At 33.7% G+C, this 24302-nt stretch overlaps 1 protein-coding gene across 1 annotated transcript in view; it reads right to left on the reverse strand.

Moving 5' to 3' along the window:
- LRRC40 (leucine rich repeat containing 40) overlaps positions 1-24302 on the reverse strand; it is a 61779-nt gene that overhangs the window by 9157 nt on the left and 28320 nt on the right. The window contains exons 8-14 of the mRNA XM_027573002.2: positions 23272-23359; positions 23109-23154; positions 17809-17914; positions 14654-14761; positions 11852-11962; positions 4710-4787; positions 2153-2338 (exon numbers count right to left, since the gene is read on the reverse strand). Coding sequence (XP_027428803.1) covers positions 2153-2338; positions 4710-4787; positions 11852-11962; positions 14654-14761; positions 17809-17914; positions 23109-23154; positions 23272-23359 — 723 coding nt within the window. The remainder of the gene's footprint in view (positions 1-2152; positions 2339-4709; positions 4788-11851; positions 11963-14653; positions 14762-17808; positions 17915-23108; positions 23155-23271; positions 23360-24302) is intronic.

The raw sequence follows: 24302 nt of genomic DNA on the forward strand, positions 1-24302 counted from the left end.
TTCTATTTGTCCCTTTTCAAATCTAAGCATTTCAATAGTTGGAATTAGAACTACAATAATAACCCAAACAACATTAATTGAATACTTATTATATGAAAGGTGTTGTGTTGAGTAATTTATGTTCACTGACTCTCTTTTATCTTAACAATCCTATGATGTAGACACCATTGATGTTCCTATTTAATAGGTAAGGAAACATGAGTTCAGAGAAGTAAGACAGACATGTCCCAAGATCATACAGCTATTAAACAGAGGAGCTGTGACGTGAGCCACCATTTTACCCATCTTCTTCTCAATCTTATAATGACCATATACTACATGGTTAAATTATATTTATACATTAGAATGAGCATACTTGTCAGTATACCAAGGACTATAGTGTAATCAATATATCCCCCCTCCGCTCTGGGAAACATTAATTCCTGCTCTCTACCTCCCTTGACCAGATGCACGCAGAAAATCTATTTACATGTTCTAAAATGAGGTTCAATTTCAGATTTGAGGACTGGTTGATTTGTTTCTTTAAATGAAATAAATTATAAGATAAAGAGACCTTTAATTTTCAAAAATTTAAGTGTTTGTGTAAACAAAAGCCAAAGGATTCATACCATATTACACAATAGATCTAAATGATATCCTCAATATTTCTATGGGCTGTGGAGATTCTTTCAAAGGCTGATTTTCTTAATTTATAAAAAGGAATTAATTACAGTTACTCCTCATTATTCACAGCCTCTATATGTGCTAATGTGCCTATGACTAAAAATTATTAGTAACCCCAAAATCAATACACAGGGCACTTTCGAGGTCATTTTTGGATATGCAGAACAGCAAAAAATTTGAGTCAATCACTAGGCACATTCTCAGCTGAGGTCAGAAAGGTGATGCTCTCCCTTCTTGTGTCAGTTCTCACACTGTAATCAAGCATCCTTTCTGTGGTCTACTTAGTAATGCAACATTTTTTGCATTTTTGTACTTTGTGTTGGTGATTTCACTGTTTAAAATGGCCTGCAAGTGTGGTGCTGAAGTGTTTTCTACTTTTCCTAAATACAAGAGGGCTGTGGTGTGCCTTACAGAGAAAATATATACACCAGATAAGCTTCATTCAGGCATGAATTATAGTGTTGTTTGGCCATAGTTAAATGTTAATGAATAAATAATATTAAATACAGAAATACACATAGAACAAGGTTATGTATTGACTAGTTCATGAAAATGTGACCAGAGGCTCCAAAGAGCCTAACTTTATACTTTCCCTAGCAATAATGGTTCAGTATTCACTAATCTGGTGTTCACAGAGACTTCATAAAATACAACTACTGCAAACAACAAGAACCAACTGTTATTTGCCTCTTACAATTCACTAATATGAGCACCAAAGCAGATGCCAGTGCTGCCCTAGCAAAGTAAAATATGCCCAACCTCATATATAGTTTTCAATAAATTAAATAAATTAAATTACTTCCGACACATTCTGCTTAAGTACTTGGCTTTCTGTTGACATCTCAAAACTCTCTTTATATTCATTTAACAAGCACCTATGGAGTGCTTACTGTGTTCTAGGCACTGGGACAACTCTTTTCTAAAGGAGGAAAAAGAAATGATACAAATGAGTCCAAACAAAGCAGGATGGAAAATCAGAGGGAGGGACTAACTCTGCTTGGAGAAGAGGGAAGGTTTGGAGAAGAGGGATGATATTTAGGTTGATTCCTGATAAAAGCAGGGTGGAGGCATTTGAGGTTAAGGTAACAGCTAACACAAAGAATAAGAAAGACCACTCTGGGCTTGAAATAAATGGTGACAGTCTGTAATCAGATTCTGAGCAACCTTGTATCCATAACTGGGGAGTTTATATTTCCCTAACATTTTTTATGCAGTGCAGTTTCAAGTTATACACATACAGTGATGACAAAAGTATCAGAAAACAGTCAGTTACTATATTGACATATATTATAGCATATAAACAAAGCTAAAAAATATATTATTTGGTAAAACTTGAAAAATGGAATTGGGATTCTGGATTTTGTTACCAGTTATTTTAACACAACATTAAATTTTTTACTTCAACTTTCCTGCAAGAGTACCTCAACAAGAGAAAAAAAGAACTTATAAATCAATTAAATGGAAAAACTTAGTAGAATGGTGTAGTTACCTTAAGTTCACACAATTACCAAGCTCTGGCGGAATTTGTAGGAGGTCATTATTTTGAAGGTCCAAGGTGATCAGATTTTCCATTGCCTTCATTTTCTGAGGATCCACAGATCCAACCTGATTGTTACTAATTAAAATTGTTTCAAGTGTGGGGATGTGATACAGAACTTCAGGTAGTATTCTGAACCTGTTAAAATATGAACAGAACACCTAAATGTATTGGAATCAAGGGAAAATCATTCCTTCAAATAGATGATCCTAAGTTTGATATCATCATGTAGTTTCATTTAGTGTAATTTATTTTATATTTGGTTTAAGTCCTGTGTTCAAATTTCAAGAAATGAACTGATTTTGGAAACCTTAAAATATATGTTAAGTGGACAGACGTATCATTTTCTGTTTATTGTGTAAATCCAACAAAAGTTTAAATTCTCCCATGTTTTTCTTTTCACATTTAGGAGACAAGAAAATCCTCCTGAGATTCTATATAAAACATCCCCATGTAGGTATTCTTCCTTAGTTTGCTTTTACTTCTTATAAAACAGAATTACTACCAATATATTAAATAAATATTAGAGATTTATATTTTGCTCTGATTGAAGCTTCCAAAAGGAGTGCAATTTTGGTTCTTGAAAAGATGACAAACTAACATAGGCTGCTGCCTGCTCATCCAAAGCAACACTGAAGATGTCACAAAAAAGAAGGGAAGGCTGATTGCTCTCAGAGCAATACTCAGCAATTAATGCAAGATTATTGAGGATCTTTTGGCATGGTTACAGTGTGAGATAACTGTGGCATGGACTAGAAAAGACAAGGGTTGGGCTGAAGGAGAGATTTACAGCTGTGCCCTTTTAACTTCCCTATACTGCCCTTCTTTTGCTGCCTTGATGTTTTAAAAAAAAAAAAAGTAAGAAACGAAGGAAGAAAAAGAAAGAAAGAAAGAAAGAAAGAAAGAAAGAAAGAAAGAGAGAGAGAGAGAGAGAAAGAAAGAAAGAAAGAACGAAAGAAAGAAAGAACGAAAGAAAGAAAGAAAGAAAGAGAAAAAAGCAATAGCAAGTGTAAACTCAAGACAGCTCTGAAGTTCCAGAGGGACCGGAGAGTTAATGACTAGGAGTGCAGAGGGACCAAACTGCTCCAGAGCAGTCCTTCCTCTTCTTCCCACCAATGCATGAACAAGGTAATTTAAAAACATGTAGTTCACCTGCTGACACAGAAGTTAGGGTTAGTTTTTCCCATCTTCCCTAAGACATTACTTGACAATGTGATTGACAGCTCAACAGACAATACAGAACTAATAGTTCAGTTCACAGATAAAAATTAGCAGAGATCTGAGAAGTGCATATATTTTTAAAAATGACAACAATGATATAACCTACACATGAGAAACCATGAGCAATAATGAAGCAGACAGAACAAAAATTTAAATAGGCAGTATTTTAGACACATCACTGTGCCTTAGCTTAATAGCAAACGAGGAATAATAATACTAAACTTATACACTTGTTATAAGGACTGAATGATTATATTTCAGCTGGAATACAGTACATAAATGTTAGCTATTAATATTTAGATTGTTACCAGAATCAACTTGCATTATAGGAAACAAATGACATAGATGTTAAGAGCCCAACTGCTGGAGGCAAGATCTGCAATCGCTATAATGTACTAGTTATGTGAACCTTAGCAAAACATAAATCCCTAATATTTACTTAATATATTGGCAGTAATTCTGTTTCATAAGAAGTAAAAGCGACCTAAGGAAGAATACCTACACGGAGACATTTTATAGAAAAGCTCAGGAGGATTTTCTTAATTTCCAATCTTCGATTTTTAAATGAACATAATGACGCAGAAACCACGTTTTGTGAGGATTAAATGAGTTAATATATGCACTTAGTCCTGTACCAGCAGATAATAAGCCCCCAGTAAATATTAGCTACTCTTAATTTTTAGCAGTATCTTTAGAGTGTTTGCAGAATAAAATCTATTAGTTGCCATACAAAGCTCTGACAGGACTCGCTACTGCTCACATGTCCAATTTCATTTGTTATTTCTACTCTACCCCCTCACTTTATGTCCCGAGCCGTATCAAACTTCTTAAAGTGTTCCAATCACACCATGTTCTCACATGTTTGTGCCTTAGTACATGCCATTTGCCCCACCTGGGATGCCCTATCCCTGTGTGTCTGGCTGATGTCTCAGTTTCAATGCTATCTCCTCTGCCCTCAGGCAATCTCAGGAAACACCTTTACCTATGCACTGCGTTTTCACCATAGCAATTATAATTACTTATTTACATATCTGTCTTCCTACTAGGCTATAAGTTTCTTAAAATTGTTAAAAGGAACCAAAGTCTACTAAATAATCAGCTGTGAAAATTCTAAGAAAGCAGTATCACTTTCAATTATAAGTAGAATAAGGTGAAAATAAACCTGAATATTTAAATAAAGTAAACACATGGGGCCTTTTTATTTGGCTCTTTTAGGTATATTCTCTAAGACCTACAAACTGTCCACATAAAAATCTTCAGTCACAGATTAGTCTGCTCTGTCTCTCACCTGTTAAAGGAGAGATTAATTGTTTGTAGTCTTATCAGCGATTCCATTTCTTCAGGCAAAGAATTTAAAAAATTGTTCCTAAATTGGAAAGAAAAAGATGATTTACAAAGTTGAAAATCTGTACAACTTTAATTTATAATTAAAGTGGTTGATCAGGGTGCCTGGGATGCCTCAGTTGGTTTAACATTTGCCTTTGGCTCAGGTCATGATCCCAGGGTCCTGGGATTGAGTCCTGCATTGGGCTCCCTGCTCAGGGGGGAGTCTGCTTCTCCCTCTCCCTCTGCCCCTCCCCTCTGCTCGTGCTCTCTCTCTCTGATGCGCGCTCTCTCAAAATAAATAAATAAAATCTTAAGAAAAAATAAAGTGTTGATGAGACAAAAAATTATGTAGCTCAGTTTGTTAGTCCTTGATCTGATCTCATTAAGGCTGAGTCCTGAGAATTCTGAATCAGTCAGCTGCCTCAGGTATTTGATTAGTGTGCCAAATCCAAATAATACCAATACGTAACCAACTGATAAAGCAACCAACTCTTTAATAATACATTTAACAGGGCAAACACTGTAAACTAATCATTTATCTCCTTCAAACTGATCTCAGCAATCCTTCTCACAGATAGGGCCCTTGAGATCATGCCTGTAAATACCACATTATTTGATTCCACAAATATTTGATTGGTGTTTAATACATGTATCTTGCATACAGACATGAAATTCTACTCTAAGCAGAACTGTAAAATTTATGAAAAAAAATGAAACAAGAAAGTGATGAGATTCTATATATTTAGAAATTTAAGGGCTTTCTACTACATAGGTATTAAGCAAGTCCATTTCTACTCTAAGTTTAGAATTTCAATTTACACAATGCATATATTTTTTAAGAATCTTAGAATGAAGCATGGCAGTAAACAGAATCTCACTTACTGTTAGAAGGATCTGGGAACAATGTTAAAAAAAAAGGTTAACAACAGGAAGGCAGAAGGATTCTAGAGCTTATATAATTACTTATAATAGAAAATATTTGTGAGAAAATTATATTTAACTGGATGGCTACCTATTACAACTGGGTAATTTTCTCTAAATTTCTTTGTGTTCAGAAGTCAAGCCTAATAATATGTTGTCATACTTTCTACACCTATATTTTCTTTTCTCTGTACTTTTCTCCAGTTATTGTCTTTATTAAGTTATACCAAATAACCTACTGCTGGTTTGTATCTTTTTCCTAGAGTCTTATATACCTACTGATATCAGATATGAAAGTGTACATTAGGGGAGCCTGGGTGGCTGTCTGTTAAGCGACTGCCTTTGGCTCAGGTCAAGATCTTAGGGTCCTGGGATCGAGCCTCACATCAGGGTCCCTGCTCGGCGAGGAATCTGCTTCTCCCTCTCCCTCTGCTGCTCACCCTACTTGTGCTCTCTCGCTCTCTCTCAAATAAAATAAATAAAAATAAAAAAATAAAAGTGTACACTAGTCACTTAATTAGAAACCTAAAGGTATAGACAGTGGCGCGCGCGCGCGCGCGCGCACACACACACACACACACACACACACACACACACACACTGAATGGGACCAAAATAAAGAGAGCAGTAATAAGTACATGAATTCATTCTCTCTACTCCATTAATACTGAACTACAATGTGGTTTTACACTGTTTTGCCAGTGTAATTGCCACCCCAAAACAGAAGCAAGTCTACATTTAATAGGAGCAGAGTATTAGATTTGCTTTAATGCCATAAGCCAAAAAAAAAAAAAAAAGTCTCTATAGGCAGAATAAATCCTTAAACAGATACAATTTAGCTTATTGTTATTTACCTATTGCTTGAGCAGGGCAAGAGGAGCTACAGCTTAAATAAACGAAAAGCACTCCAGTAATTATATATGAGTAGGAAGTGCAGATAATAGAGCTATAGCTTACAAATAAAGACTTAAAGCCCAAACAAAAAAATACTTGACTATCTACCTCTGAGTCATTTATTATTACCCTCAAAGAACCGTGGCAATTCTGATCCTGTCACTTCAACTTAGGACTTTTTTTTTTTCTTTTTTGCTGCAATATATATATTTTAATTCAAAGTGAATTGACAGTAATACACCATAAATTCTTATTTTGACACTCACCAAAATAGTCACCTGGAAAACCCACTTTTTGTGACAAAGTACAGAAGGCTTGGTCACATTTAAATCACCGAGAACTAGAGAGAAATACTAGCGCAAACCGTAATAGACATTACATCCATAAAACTTTTCCTAGTCCTTATTGTAATATTGCACAGTGCAACTGCTACATGGCAAACTAGTGTAGCATAGAAGTAAAAGCAAAAACAAACCAAAGAAAGAAAGCCACAAGTCTAAAAAATTGTTAAACAGTTAACAGTTCAAACTTAGTAATCAAATCTATTATCATTGGGTTCATTAAAACAAATCTTCCTACACCTTGCAGTGTATGATTTAACTTTTACTTAACACAAACCAAGATTAAAATTAGTAGCTGAGATGCGAAAAAGTGAAAAGGCTTTGCTACTACAGTAACATATTTAAACACCCTGAAGGAAAAGAAAAGTTAAGTATCAGGGTATTTGGTAAAAAAAAAAAAAATAATTTGCAAATTAAAATAGTATGCAAATATGCAACTTGGAAGTCATGCAGTGTTTAAGAAAGCAGTAAAACAAAAGAAAAATGGTAAAATGGTTTTAAAGAAGGTATAAATCCAAATTCTTTTGTCAATATGTTGAATTTAAAAGTTAGGATTTTGACATTTTTAATTTTTAAACACATTAAAAAGCCCATGATTAAAAACGGTTAAGAGCAGTGTACTCAACTAGGGTATGCCTTTATCAAACTTGACTATTATGAAAACATTTACTGTCCATTTAACAAGACCGTCTGAGTCTTGGAACTGAAATACAGAAAATACAACATTTCAGGGTAGTAATATGGCCCTGAATGAATATAAAACTGCGCCAGTTTTGTACCTGTTGTACAAACAGAAATCGATCCTTTGCACTTGGTGTTTCTGAAACATCCGCTGCCAGCATTGATTCTTTTCCAAGAAGTGAGCAGATACCAGTGATCTGCCGGACCATATAAATAAAAATTAATAAGCTGTGGAGGGCAGCAAGTTTACTTAAATAGTGACTCCATAAATTTGCCATCTGTAAATAATCTTTTAAATTAATCTTAGGCTACTCCTTTTTTCTGTGTAATACATATATGTATAAAAGGCATAGAATTGATTATTAAAAACACTGAAACTTGTGGGGAAAATTAAGTCCTTCATTTTCAGTGTGACTAAAAATGTACAGCTGGTTTTTTATTTTATGATCTAATACTGTAATTTTTAAACTCAATTTCAGGCACATTTATTTCATTGATGATTATTAAATAAAACACTGCTTGTGTTAATGGAGTAAAGAAAAGTTTATCCATTATTAGCTTATTGTCAATGCTGTATTAGAGCTGTAGTAGTGGTATGCAATTCATTTATCAAAGAAATGCTGTAAATCCAAAACATTTAGAGAGTTTTACATTCAAATGCTTTGTACTGTTTATTCCAGTAAATGCTGTAAGATTATATTCCAGATTTTTAAGGAAAAAAAGTTAAGTCAAGCCTGCAAGATACAGCTTTCTAAGTGTCTACAATGCCAGCATGAAAATAAAAAATTAAGTTACATTGATACATCCAAGTTTTTTATATGCAGTGATGAGCACAAACATTAATAGAGATAAAATACTGATGCAAATAATACACCCCAAAATAACATATACAATTACTTTCCATCATTTACAATACAGTAGTTATAATGACACTCCAAACATAAAAGCAAAGTAAAAAATCAAAACCCCAACTTCTATTTCATGTAATTAGACTTATACAGAAATTAGAAGGCTAAATAACAACTAGTTAATCACCTAATTTCACAGCTATCTGAAGTGGCAATCGTTATATAGCAGCTTATCTATGATACATTCAAGACAAACGATACAATTTATTACTTACCCATAAGCTAAAACACAGCCTGTTTAATATCTTTCTTTAAATTCCACCTCTACACTACAATATACTTGAGGTCTATGCAAAAAAGTAGCTACCTTTTATATAGGAAATGGATGATTAAGTCTTTGATGCTGTAAAAGCAACTTCATTTAAACATAACCACCAACCACCAAAAAAGAAAAAAAAAAGAAAGAAAGAAAAGAAGGGAAAAACCCAAGACACACTTCCTAGGAAAGAAAAAGCATGTAATTTCTGTTCCAGACGGAATGTATTAAATAAGCAAACACCACCAACAAGCAAAACAAGTACTACAATGTAAAAATACTTAAAAAAAAAAACCCTCTCACATGCATAAATGAACAATTGCACACAAAGAACTCACATCTTTTCAAGCTTCAGTAGTAAATACTCTGCTACTATTTATTAAATACTGCATGGTTTGCCCAAGCTAAGATGAAACCACATCATGAATCAATGAGCATTTTGCATTTTCTTTCATTACCTGCTCAAAGTCATCCTTACTGAACCTCTAAACATTTTATTAAATCCAATTATACAGCAAACACTCCCAAAATAAACTTACATTGTATTGCAGTTTCACTTAACAGTATATAAAATGCTGTGTTGTGACAGATATCAACTATCCATTAGATCCTGAATCAATTTTTCTTAAGCACTACTAACTGCTTGCTTTTCTTGAAGCTAGATCATTCTGAAAAATCAGACAGCAGAATTCAGCTATAGCAAACATGCTGCCCTCTTAGTAAGGAAAAAACAGGTACAACTTGAAATCATACCACACAAAACCAAAAATGAACATTACTCTATCAAAAGAAAACTAAAGAGTAGATCTGAATTTTAAGTCCTCAACATTTATATATAAGTAATAACATTAACAACCTCAAATATTTAAGGCAGTATGTGTGGGAACAGTTCACAATGCAGCTGAGATTATTAGAACAACATTTAAGAGCAAAATCTAGGCAACATTTTGCCCATGCAAAGACACATGCAAATGTAAAGAACAATAGCTCAATTTCTTAGGTAAGGGACCCAACATTTATACACTAAGACACAGATAATACAGTTCACTTGTATGCTGTAATTCTGACATATGCGCATCTGTTGCTCTAAGTCTGTACACAGAATGGCTTCCCAAATGTGGATGTGTCTTGCACAAGTTAGAAGGCAATTTTATAAAAAATAGCAGGAGCAAAACTGGACTTCTGCTCCCATAAGACACCTGTCTAGAGTTACTACATAAGAAGATAATATGACCAAAGACAAGTTATACCAAATGTGCAAAACACATTAAAAGTGAGTTTTTTTTTAAAAGCTCAAAGTTGTTTAAATTGCACCCAAGTCTACATGATTCAAAAATAATTTTCTTGTGCCATGGCTAATATTTATTAAATACCATGTTTTTATTTTTAATCAAATGTTTATATCATTGAGCTTCCTCAATATACTCTTTTTGAGCGTTCACATATATGGATACTGGCTGAGTTTTGTTGGACTCAATGGAAATCCAGTATATGCAGGTGATGCTGCAATGTAAGAATGTGGTGGGAAGATTGGTTTGTACGGAGTCTGATGAATGGTTGGGGATGGTAACAGATGGGGAAGGAGAGGCGAGAGACTACTGTGAAACATCTGTACGGCAGGAGTCTGACTCATCAGTTTCCGACAAACAGCGGCAAACCATCATCATTGCTGAGTCCCCAAGCCCTGCAGTGAGTTTGATTACTATTAGCAGTGACACTGATGAGGAGGAGACAGCGCAGAGACGCACACTCAGAGAATGTAAAGATAGTCTGGATTGTGAAGCTTGCCAGAGCACTTTGAATATCGATCGGATGTGTTCATTAAGTAGTCCTGACAGTACCCTGAGCACCAGCTCCTCAGGGCAGTCCAGCCCATCCCCTTGCAAGAGACCGAACAGTATGTCAGATGAAGAACAGGAAAGTGGTTGTGATACTGTGGATGGCTCTCCAACATCAGACTCTTCAGGACACGACCCCCTTTGCGGAGAGCAGCTTTGTGGAAGACGCTCATCAAAACACAGAACTGGTGAACTCGGCCAACACGGAAACCAAACCACTGTTTGTACTGTTGTGGTGCCACCAATGGGACTAGAGAATGGATTAAATGCCGAAAAGCATATGGCAAACACAGATTCTATATGCCAGCCATTAATAAAAAGGCCGATCCGCTCCTGGGAGATTAAACCAGCCTTCCACGGTGGGTAATCATCAGCAGAAACTGACATCAGATTTCCAGCAGCAGCATTTGAATTTCAGTCAGGTTCAAGAGTGGGCATCAAGAGTGGAATGGAAACTTCGGACATCAAAGACAGCAAGCTTATATCCCTACTAGTGTTACCAGTAATCCATTCACTCTTTCTCATGGGAGTCCCAATCATACAGCCATGCATGCCCATCTGGCTGGAAATGCGCATCTTGGAGAACAGCCTACTCTACTTCCATACCCATCATCAGCTCCCCTCAGTAGTGCTACACCAGTGGCCCACCTCTTAGCCTCTCCGTGTACCTCAAGACCTATGTTACAGCATCCAACTTACAATATCTCTCATCCCAGTGGCATAGTTCACCAAGTCCCAGTGGGCAAAGTCAACTTAGGACTTATTTAAATTAAACTTCCTACTACCCCTGCAGAGCCTTAAAGAGTTTCTTTCCTTTTGTTGCCATTCATGGTGGTCTTTTTCTTTCTTTCTGGCATTGAATGTTTACTATAATATTTTAAAACCAAATAGGTTCTTTTTAAGAGAAGCCATGCTAGCTGCTGTGCCAGCACAGGATTTTGAGAGTTTTATGCTATTTACTTTCAGAAAAGGAAAAATGGGAAACAAACACTTTCCATGGGTTATTTGTAGCCTTGCTTAATTAAGCATGAATTTAAAGAATGTGTTAATATTTTCTAATATTTTAAATAAACTGACTATAAATGATAGATATTTGATTAAAATATTTCCTAAATGCTTAATTTTAGATTTGGCCTAAAATGTAATTAATAAACTAAAGAGCAATTTCCACACTTACTTAGGAAATATGAGCGAAAGAGCAAAAGTTAGGCAAAACTCAAAGACAAATTATAATAAAAAAGTGAAGCAATAACATCAATAAATACCTGAGATCTAAAAATGTCAATTTTTGAAGCATACATAATTCCAAGGATATAAAGGAAAGCTTATTAAAACTGAGATTGACATCAGAAACCATTTCTTTCAGTTCCACAATCCTGAAACAAAAATAATTTAAAGATGTTAGCTCTTGAATTCACTGTCAGAACTTCAAAACTACAAGCAGGCATAGGAGGAAAAATCCTATTTTATGTTTGTTAATTAAGATTTTCTGTAACTTTTACTTCTCTCACAAAAATTTCAATTAGTTTGTATTCTATAACAGTAGTTTTCCTTTAGGCTGCATAATATAATTTTCTCTGTATCTGAGTACTTCACAATGTTTTTTAACTATGTCAACATTTTTAAAGTATAGGATTTTTTGTCCAAATTATCATTATATTAATCATGACTGCAATAAAACATTAAGTTAATTCCTAGTTTGGTAAGTGTCATGACTAAGCAACTTAAGTCAAAGACTTAAAGAGAAAGACTTAAATACTGTTAAGTAAGCCTAATCAACCTTAGTAATTTTAAAGCATGCTATTAACTAACTATAAGAACAAGAAATGTTATATATGATTTACCAAGAAATGAAACTATATGAAAGAAAGAGTATCAACTGCTGTGCTAAAGAAAGATGAGTTTGGATATGTAACTGATAAAACTTTTTTGGAAAGTTTTTGGATATATGTATTGAGAGCCCTACTCCTTTAGATAATTCTTCTGGAAATCCGGTCTAAAGAAACAGTATGTTTTGTTTATTTATTGCCATAATCAACCTTATAAGTATATGATAGATTTTAAAAGTATTGTTTACAACATAGGAAAACACTTATGACAAATTAACCAGTTAAGATACAAATTGTATATGTAATTCTAAATGGAAAACAGTTTGAAATAAAATGTGCCATGGGCGCCTGGGTGGCTCAGTTGGTTAAGCAACTGCCTTCGGCTCAGGTCGTGATCCTGGAGTCCTGGGATCGAGTCCCGCATCAGGCTCCCTGCTCAGCGGGGAGTCTGCGTCTCCCTCTGACCCTCCCCCCTCTTATGTGCTTTTTCTTCTCTCACTCTCTCTAATAGGTAAAATCTTAAAAAAAAAAAAAAAGAAATAAAACGTGCCATGAATAGAATAGTGATGGGACTACAAATGATCTGTCCCTTCCTTTTGTCCAAAATTTTATGAATAAGTATTATTTTTACAATCAGGAAATCATATAGTAAAAAGTATGACTTGTGAAATAAAAATTTAAGAAAGAGGAAAATGACTCAGAAACTCTCTAGATCAAGGTATGTCCTTGCTATCTTTCTACTTTGGTCCTCTAAATTGACAAAAATATGATGAAATAACAGCAATAACAGAATACCATACTGTTTTACATATGAATTACCAGATTGTGAGGTAAAATGAGAACTAAGTAATAAGGTGATGTGTCCATCTTCATTCCCAGTTTTGATCCAGGATCCCCAACACAAACTTATCCTGACAGCAAATCTAACTACTCAGTTCTTCTGTCAAGTACCCTGAGAGCCCTTTAAACAAGAGAGAAGGAGATGAACTAGATCTCCTTTTGCTATGGAATCTCAAAGTTAATTTACTTTTAAGATCTATATTTGGGCTCCCTGCTCTGCGGGGCCTGCTTCTCCCTCTCCCACTCCCCCTGCTTGTGTTCCCCCTCTCGCTGTGTCTCTGTCAAATAAATAAATAAAATCTTTAAAAAAAAAAACTATATTCTCCAAACTATGCCCTGCAAAACAGAAAGCAAGTTGAAGTTTGTCTGACTGTTTAAAAATTTTAAACATCTAAAAAACGTTTTGACGGTCAGATGAAAGCCATTTTATTTTCCCCATCACCTTTTTTTTTTTTTTAAAGTACTTAAGTGCTCACTAAGTGCTAGGCACTGGTTAAATGCTTTGTTGGATGTCATTTAATTTAATTCTTATAAAATAAGATAATATTTTAATAATAAAATAAAAATAATACTTTATTATCTTTACTTCATAGGTAGGGAAACTAAGAGCAGCTAGTTAGCCTGTCCAAAGCCACACAGCTCACAGATCTGGGATATAGATACATGCAACTGACTCCCACTGTCCAAGTTCTTTACCATTACCCTATTCTGTCTCCTCTACTGTTGTTTTAATTGACAAGGTTATTTGTCAACTTTCTTTGGGTATATAGTTTACTGCAAGATAACAATCATTTAGAAAGTTCAATATTATACTAATTTTCTCTCATAACCTAAAGATTTTGCTATAACTAATATCAACAAAGACATACTGAACAGCACAAGTACAATGCACATGACTTCTAATATTTGATAGTAAAGAATCATTTTCTGGGAGGAAAATATTAACAGGATTATCTGTTTTTTTTTATTGATTTTACTATCAGTGAAAAATTCAGTGGCTGGCAATTCATTAACATAAAGCCCAAAATGAAAATTCCTATTAATCCACATGGACCTGGCTTTGGATGGTGTCTTAAAACTTTTCCTCTAATATTTCATTACATGGAAAAAGTAATTTATACTTTTAATAATTCTAATACCCATTTTCCATGTTTAAAATGTAAAAGAAAAAGAAATCAAATTTTTAAAAATGTATATACCTCTCAGAACTGATATTAATGTCTCAGAGAATACTTACGTGAATTTTGCTAACTCCCTCAAATATCAATGATGAAAAAACTTCTACATACGCTTTCAAATTAAAAAACTATGAAAAATAATTATTCTTGTCACTGAGATGCAAACACAACTGAGAATGAGTCACAACTTAATAGAAATGGTATCATGAACAATTCTCACCTTTTAGGAATTTCACATAGCTGATTCTTACTGAAGTTAACAGAAGTGATAATGTTGCTTTTTACTGCATCAAATACTTCATCAGGAATTAAAGTTGTTTGTTTATCACTAAATGAAAAATGGTTTGAAAATGCATCATCCTTAGTAGTCCAGAAAGATATGATTATTACTTTTCAGTTTTAAAGGCCCTTAAGGATTTTATGAGTTTTCAAGGCAGCAAGGCAGTTGCTTATGAAGAACACTTTGAAGTTCTGCAAATAATGCCACAAAAACCTACGAACTCACAAAATATTAACCATTAAGAATTCAGACAACATAACATATCACAATACATTGTACTATACCTTCTGAGCACTCACATACTCAGTGTGAATAAAACCAGATATATCTTCAGAATCTAAGATGTTTAGAAATCATATTAAATGATAGTAATTGTAAGTGGATTCCTCTACCTCAGAATAGAACTAAATCTATCATTTTAAAACTGTTGTCATCCCTTTTCTAACAGGGATTATCTGCCAAATTTATGTAGCTATATAGTTAACTGCAAGGGAACAATCATTTTTAAAAGTTCAACACAGGGGTGCCTGGGTGGCTGTTGGTTAAGTGCCTGCCTTCGGCTCAGGTCACGATCTCAGGGTCCTGGGATGGAGCCTCAGATTGGGCTCTCTGCTCAGCAGGCAGCCTGCTTCTCCCTCTCCCTCTGCACTCCCCCTGCTTGTGCTGTCTCTCTGTCAAATTAATAAAATCTTTAAAAAAATGAATAAAAATTAAAAAAATAAAAGTTCAACATTATACTAAACTGTTTCTCATAACCTAAGCCAATTTCTCTCTCCTTTAGCATGTGACAAGGTAGACAGGGGAGTGGCCTTAGACTGAACTATTCCTGTTTTTACTATTAAGGACCTTTTTAAAATTCACTTTCTCTTAACCTCAGTTCTGTGAAATTAGAATCTGAAGAGTTATTCATTGTTATGTGGGCCAGATATTTTGCAAATATAAATTTAAATAAATTTCCTTTTCAATAAGATTTTCAATAAAGTATACATTTAATCTTAAATGAAAGTATAGTAGTACTCTGACATTTGCAGATTTAACAATTTGTTGTGTTATAATTAGCCATTTGTCCCCACGTTCTTCTTTTACAATTTTCAATGCTTAATCCATCATCCACTTAAAAATATTGTTGATGGAATGCCAAATGAACGACTTTATTAAAAAGAAAACAATTATTACATATAATGTCCAATATAGAGGAATCTGTAAGAAAGACATTGTAATACAGATAGGTAAAGACAGCCTAAATTCAGTTTGTATGCCTTCTACCTCTGTTGTACGGCTGTATTTTCTCTTGTGCAAATGTAGCATTTTTATCTTTTCAATCAGAAATGCTCAAATCATGGGGAACTGATTTATTGTAATCAAACATTGAAGATTCACACTCTTTTAAAAAAATTTAGTTGATAGCATTTATGCCTTGATACTGGGAATTCATTTATATTTTATTATTTACTTATTTATTTATTTTTAAAGATTTTATTTATTTGACAGAGAGAGAGAGAGCACAAGTAGGCAGAGAGGCAGACAGAGGGAGAGGGAGAAATAGGCTCCCCGCTGAGCAGGGAACCCGACGTGGGGCTTGATCCTAGGACCCTGGGATCATGACCTGAGCCAAAGGCAGATGCTTAACCAACTGAGCCACCCAGGCGCCCCAAGGAATTCATTTATATTTTAAATGGAATATTCCTTTTCAATTAAAATCTGAGGAAAATAAATTTCAATAAATTTAGAATCAAAACAATCTAAGATGTATGATCTTCAGTGCTATCTTTATAACACTTGTGATATCTGTGACTTTAAAAAGTGGGAATGGTTATCTCAAATAAAATTATAGATTGTTTGGAAGATTAAAAGCAACAGCATATGTAAAATACCTAGTATAGTGCCCAGCATAGAATAGGGACTCAATAAATCATATCCATTCAGGGTTGAGGGAATGAATGAAGGCAGAGAAAAAAAAATTCTAAGGCAGGAATCAAGTTTGTCTCATCATCATTCAGTGTATTATGACACCTACCATAAGATTTGAAACCTAGTAGGTTCTAAGAATGTCTACTGAATAAATGGGTATATTATGTGGAAGAGAAGACATGCTAAGCTGCCATCTATTGTGAGAAAAGAGGGATACAAATATAAATATGGAAGAGTACTACCTTATGTTACAGTGTCAAAGGATGAAGTTGGCTTAGAGTAGGCATTTCTACATACACCAAAGAGTGTCAGACTAGAGGTGGAAACAATGTGAATGACAACAGATCTGAAAAAGAAACTGTATCCTGACCTCTGAGGTGGTTCCTACAGACACATTAAGGAAAACAGGCCAGACACTGATGCTTACTGTTAGATAACTGATTAACTCTAGTCACCTGACTTGAACTTCAGTCTGTATCCTTTTGTATTTTCATTAGATGATATCCAGACATAAACTAATCACTGTAGGAGCCTTGACAGTATGGGTTAATTTATCACTGTTGCCTAGATAGTACTGAAAGACCACTTAACAACCTTTTCATAGGTATCTTCTTTCCCCAATTAAATACACTCCCATAATATAAACATTTTTAGGCTTTTATCTCAATTTATATACCAATATTCCAATTGTTCCAGGTTTAATACATATGTACTAGAGCATAATACTATTATGGCATATTATTTGGCTTAGATGTATTAATGGGGTACAACCTCTCAAGCTTTGCCTGCTTAAGGTCTTCATTAACTAAATGATACTAATTTCTTATTTACTAGTAGAGACTCTCCAATATAAAATCCTCTCTTGATGCTGGTTACTGAGTCAGAAAATTTTATTACCAAACAATACTCTCACTCTTATTTTATAATATAAAATGTTATTATAAAAATGTCAATATTAACAAACATCTATCTCTTAAGCATAATAAATACAACTCACTGAAGGAATTGTATTTAAGTTCACTGTACTTTTAATATGCTTTTATTTCATCACTGTTTTTGCAATTGCTAATCCTCCAAGTACTAATACACTCTGATGAATTCTTCCTCACCAACTTTCCTTTTATCTGAAGGATTATTTCTCAAAGTTTCCTATATGTCCTGCAGTGTTTAAGAAAATTACATACCTATAGTCTAATATTTTTAATGTGATGATAGCGTGTACATTGACTCTGGATTCACTTGGTAGTGTCATGGCAGTCTCAACAGAATCACTTTGGCTAGGTCCATCATCTGGCAAGAGAAAAGTTATATGAAACCAATATATATACTATAAAGTCATTTTTAAATTCTTGTATATATATAAAAATGGTATACATGATTTCTAGATATTATTGGTAAGAATGTCTTTAATCATATACTTTATTTCTAGTAACTCAAATCTAGATCTATAATTTAACATTTAATTAATAGAAAATAGAAAAAATTATTATAATATGGCTTTAAAATCTTTTAATAAATCCTACCAAGAAAATGTGGGAGTAGGAAAGAAACTTCAAAGAATAACTACAATCTCTCAGAAGAAACAATGACACTAATCCTTCCTCTTAAGAAAAATAATATGGTCTATTAGAATTTGTTAACAAAGGAAAAATATTATTTCCCACAAATGTCTACCAAATAGGCATACACCTATCTCCTGAGTTAGGACATATGGAAACTGATTATCCTTGATCACTTGAAACTGGGGGATTTACATAATTGAGTAAGCTTTTGATACATTATTCATGTTAAGAGGTTTTTTTTCAGCATATGCAAGACTTTATTTTCATAGAAATTCCTAACATAAATGCATACTTACACACTCACACACAATTAACTCCCTCACTAGTTTACAAAGACTGTTTTAACACCGCCATCATATGGTATAAAGAACAAAACAAACATAAATCATACACATCAGAAAGAAATGGCTTGTGACTTACTGGCAAAAGAGATTTCAAGCCATCCAGACAGAAGTAAGATAAGACTATTAATTTTCAACAATGTGAAAAAAATGAAATAGTCCTAGCATTCATCATATGTTAAGAGCATAAGGCATACCAAAAGAACATAAAACAATTAGTAGCATCTCTGATCTTGCTTCAGCCCAGCAGGCATTTAATGAACATTTGTTGAATACTATGAAGTATATTTCTCTTGCATGGAGCTCATCAATTATTCACTAATCAATATCATTAAGCTAGTATTTCTTATGCAAATATATTAATATTTTGTTCATAGAAGAAGCACAGAATAAAAGACAGTATCAAATAGAAATAAAAGACATCAAAATATTTGTTACTATTAAGTAAATGCTTTGGTATTTAGAAGTACCCTAGCATTTTGGTTATGTCATTTTAAAGAATATGTAATATATACTGCCAAATTACATCAGCAGATAGGCAACATGAAACCAGCAACAAAACCCAGCATTATTTTTTAAATATACATGTATACTAGCATGACAACATACTGAGATGAGTATTCTCAACACTTTCCAAAGAGCTACCTTTAATAACCACATTATATCTTGAAGAAGAAGAAGAGGATGATGATGATGATGATGCAGATAGCAGGAGGGGAAGAATGAAGAGGGGGAAATCGGAGGGGGAGACAAACCATGAGAGACTATGGACTCCGAGAAACAAACTGAGGGTTCTAGAAGGGAGGGGCGTGGGGGGATGGGTTAGCCTGGTGATGGGTATTAAAGAGGGCACGTTCTGGATGGAGCACTGGGTGTTATATGCAAACAATGAATCATGGAACACTACATCAAAAACTAATGACGTAATGTATGGTGATTAACATAACATCATCATCATAATAAAAAAATCAGCATCAAGAAGGATGTAAAGAGGGAGCCCATTATCCCTTGGGAGGAGACTATACTAGAGATAGACTTTCTTTTCATTATATATCCTTGTATATTGGTTGAAATTTTTTTTACCATGTATATTTACTGACTTTTTAGTTAAAAAACCTAAGATGGCAATATTCCTTAAATTGATCTACAGATTCAATGTAATCCCTATCAGAATCCCAGCTGACTTCTTTGTAGAATTCAACAAACTGATTCTAAAATTCATGTGGGATTGCAAGAAACGCACAATAGCTAAAACAAGACTGAGAAAAAAGAATAAAGGATTTACCCTTCCCAATTTCAAAACTTACTACAAATCAATGGTAATCAAGAGACTGTGGTACTGGCACAGGATAGACATACAGATCAACGGAATAAAATTGAGAGTTCAGATTGAAACCTGTATTTCTTCTGGTCAAATGATTTTCAACAAAAATGACAACACCACTCAATAAGGAAAGAATAGCATTTTCAGGAAATGGTGGAAGGAAACTGGATAGCCACATGCAGAAGAATTAAATTGGATCCTTATCTTATACCATATATAAAAATCAACTCAAAATGGACCAAGTACTTAAATGTAAGAGCAAAAGTATAAAACTCATAGAAGAAAATATAGGAAAGAATTTTCATAAAACAGGTTTTTGCAAAGGATTTTTAGACATGAAACCAAAAGCGTAAGCAAAAAACAAAAGGAAAAAATAAATAAATTGACTTCATCAAAATTAAGATAAAAAAAACCTTTTGTATTTCAAAGGACCCCACCAAGAAATGAAAAAACAAACCCACAAAGGACTAGAAAATACTTGCAAATCATGTATCCAACAAGACATTTTTATCCAGAATGCATAAAGATAAAAAGATTAAAAAAATTAAAAATTGGGCAAAGGATCTCTCACAAACATACATGAAAAATTCCTCAACAAAATAGTAGCAAGTTGAATATTAAAAAGTATTTTAAAAATTATACACTGTGACTAAGTGGGATTCAACCCAGGTATTTAAGTCTAGTTCAGCATTCAAAAATCAATGTAATGTTTCACATCAACAGGCTAAAAAAAAAAGAAAACTTATATGGTCGTATCAATAGATGCATAAACAAACACTAACACTCCTTTATGATAAAAACTCTCAGTAAACTAGGAATAGAGGGGAACTGTCTCAACTTAATGAAAAGTATCTACAAAAAACCTACCACTCACATCATACTTAACAGTGAGAAACTTGAAGCTTTCCCCCTAAGGTTAGGCACAAGGTAAGGATGCCCCCTCTCACCACCACCACTCCTTCTGAACATCATACTGAAATGTCCTTGTTAATGCAATACAGTAAGGAAATGAAATAAAAAGTATGTAAATGGGAAGGAGGACACAAAATAGTCTTTGTTCACAGATGACATGATCATAGGTAGAAAATCTAAAAGATGTGACAAGAAAAACTTGAAACTATTAAGTGATTATAGTAAGGTTGCAGGATACAAGGTTAATATATAAAAGTAAATTGCTTTCCTTTATATCAATAAGTAGAATCTGAAATTAAAAACACAATACTAATTATATTAGCATCCCCCAAATGAAATACTTATATATAAATATGACAAAATATGTATAAGAACTCTATGAGGAAAACTAGAAAACTCTGATGAATGAAATCAAATAACTAAATAAATGGACAGTCCATACTCACAGATAAAAGGTCTCAATAATGTCAAGATGTCCCTTCTTCCCTACTTGATCTATAGATTCAATGCAATCTCAATCAAAATCCCAGCAAATTATTTTGTGGATAGTGACAAACTGACTCTAAAATATATATAAAGCAGCAAAAGACTCAAAACGGCCAACACAATATTGACTTGGAGAAAAACAAAGCTGGAAGACTGGCACTATCCAACTTGAAGACTTACTATAAAGCTACTGTAACTGAGACAGTGTGAAGCTGACAAAAGAACAAATAGATCAATAGAACAGAACAGAGAGCCCATAAATAGACCTTCATAAATACAATCAACTCATCTTTGACAAAGGAACAAAGGCAATAAATACAATGTAGTAAAGATGGTCTTTTCCACAAATGGTGCTGAAACATCAGGAAATCCACATGCAAAAAAGAAGAGATTTATTCATAACTGCCAATACTTGGAAGCAACCAACATATGCTTTAGTAGGGTGAATAAATAAACTGTAGTACATCCAGACAATAGGTTATTCAGTGCTAAAAAAAAAATGAACTATCAGGCCATGAAAAGCATGGAGGACACTTAAATGTGTACTACAAAATGAAAGAAGTCAATCTGAAAGATTCCAATTACATGACATTCTGGAAAAGGCAAAACTATGGAAACAAAAAAATTAATGGTTGCCAGATATGGGGTGATTGAGGGGATAACAGGATAAATAGACAGATCACAGATTTTTAGGGCAATGAAAATACTTTGTATGATATTACAATGGGGAATATATATCAGTTGTCCAAATCCATAGAATATACTACACCATTATGATGTGTCAATGCAGGCTCATCCTCGGTAAAAAAATGTACCATTCAGGTAAATGATTTTGATAAATGGGGGAGGCTATGCATGTGTGGGGCCAGAGGATATATGGGAAATATCTGTACCTTACTCTCAATTTCATTGTAAACCTAAAACTACTCTAAAAAAATTAAGTCTTTTTAAATTTTTTTTGATTATTCTGATATGACCTCTAACTGACTCATAGCATAATAATTAAATTTTTCTGGAGGAGAAAGTATACCTGGAAAAGAAAGGAAACTCCTTGATTGGCAGGAACTAAGAGTCTTAGAAAATTACATTAATTTATTTGAAGGTCAAGGTGGAAAATGAAAATTGCTGAACAATATAATTATCTTATTCATTTAACATACATTGACTGGCAATATGGTGCTAGGTTAGGCTGTGCATAACCAACAGAGTCATGAGCTAAATTAACAGTTGCTGTATTTAGCCACTTAGTTGTAGAGTGTTTGTTACACAGCAATACACTAGTATAGCTGAATTTTTTTTAATACTCTAGTGTATTCTACAATGATATAGATAAAATAAAAATTGGGATATAGTACAATTTTAGTGAAGCATTAAAAATTAAATGTATAGTATCATTTTCTCTTTTGGTACATGTTCATGCTAAATTAACATATCCTGAAAAATGTGTTTTATCTTTATACTTGTCAGAACTTAGCACAACTATGCATGAAGCAGATATTCAAATAACTATTAATATACTTCCCAGTCAATAGCATTCATATACTATACCATAAAAGTCAAGTTTTGCTCTTTTTATCAAAGTTAAAGCACTAAGATGCTTACTGAATCTTATATTTTCCATTTGATACACTAACAAAAATCAAAGAAATTAAGGATAAAATATTATTATTGTGAATTTAAGGATGTTTTTATAACTTCAGCATATTTATGACCTATATGGATTCAGAATTAGAACCACACCTGCCAGGGACCATTTCCTCTAATTATTTACACCCAAAATACATGTAAATTTATGTACTGTTAGCACTTCACCGCCTTTCATATTATCCTTCAAAATATAGGAAAAAATAGAAAAGCACCTTTAATCTTGCTTCGCAGATATTTTAAGACTTCTTGGGTTCCTTTCTGAAAAGGTGGAGAGAAGACACATATTCACCAAGATATACCTTGCAGTTTCATAGATTAACATGCATGTTTGAATTTCAAATTTAAAAACCAGAACTGAATTCTAAATATGCTTACATTTATAATTTCTCTTCGTATAGTTCTCAAAGGATTTCCTTCTAGTGCCAGAAATTTCAAATGAAGTTTTCCCAATGAACAGGGTAGACTACAAAAAGATTAAACTGATTTCAGGGAAAACATGAAGAGTAAGTATAATTCAACCAATAGTTGACTATAAAACTAACAACATATGACAAACTATGTATCATATAATAGTGTCAAAGAGACCTCAGGTAACATAGGCCTAAAGTATCTCCCTTTGAAATGCTGAACATGTTAAAAAAAAACAGATTTGTTTTGAAATTCTCATATTGTGATTGCTAAAAAAAAAAATGTGAGCTACAAAACATTTGCTAAGTAAAAATTGTAAAAAGTAAATTTGAATGAATCAATGATTCAAGATAGCCATACTCAAGGATACTAAATGTTTTGATTTTTTTCCTTCAAGTAAGCAAATGAAATTCTTCCCTAATAACCTAATATTATTTAGGTTATTTATTAGTACAAAAACACTCCTATCCCAAAACTACTGTGATCAACCTATAATACCAATTTATTTTTTTTCTATTTTTTTTTATTAAAGATTTTATTTATTTGACAGACACAGTGAGAGAAGGAACACGAGCAGGGGGAGTGGGAGAGGGAGAAGCAGGCTCTCTGCAGAGCAGGGAGCCCGACGTGGGGCTCGATCCCAGGACCCTGGGATCATGACCTGAGCCGAAGGCAGACGCTTAACGACTGAGCCACCCAGGTACATATTTTTTAATGAGATTAAAATCAAACTGCTTCTGTTCTTAATCTTTCAGTAGCTCCCCATCTCTTAACGAATGAAACTTACTCTTCACAGGCATAAATGACCTATTCTATATGGCCTCAATTTACCTTCAAGCCCTAAATTCTTACAATCTCTCTAATTGTACCCTATTTACTAGGTCAACTTGATTCCTTGTTCTCTCAATATACCCCTACAATTTCCTGAACTTTCAAGGTTTTCTTTGTGCAGTTTTGCCCCACCAAGTGAATCATTCTGACCACCGTACATGGGCACT

This window comes from Zalophus californianus, chromosome 4 (genome assembly GCF_009762305.2).
Source record: "Zalophus californianus isolate mZalCal1 chromosome 4, mZalCal1.pri.v2, whole genome shotgun sequence".
Classification (NCBI taxonomy): Eukaryota; Metazoa; Chordata; class Mammalia; order Carnivora; family Otariidae; genus Zalophus; species Zalophus californianus.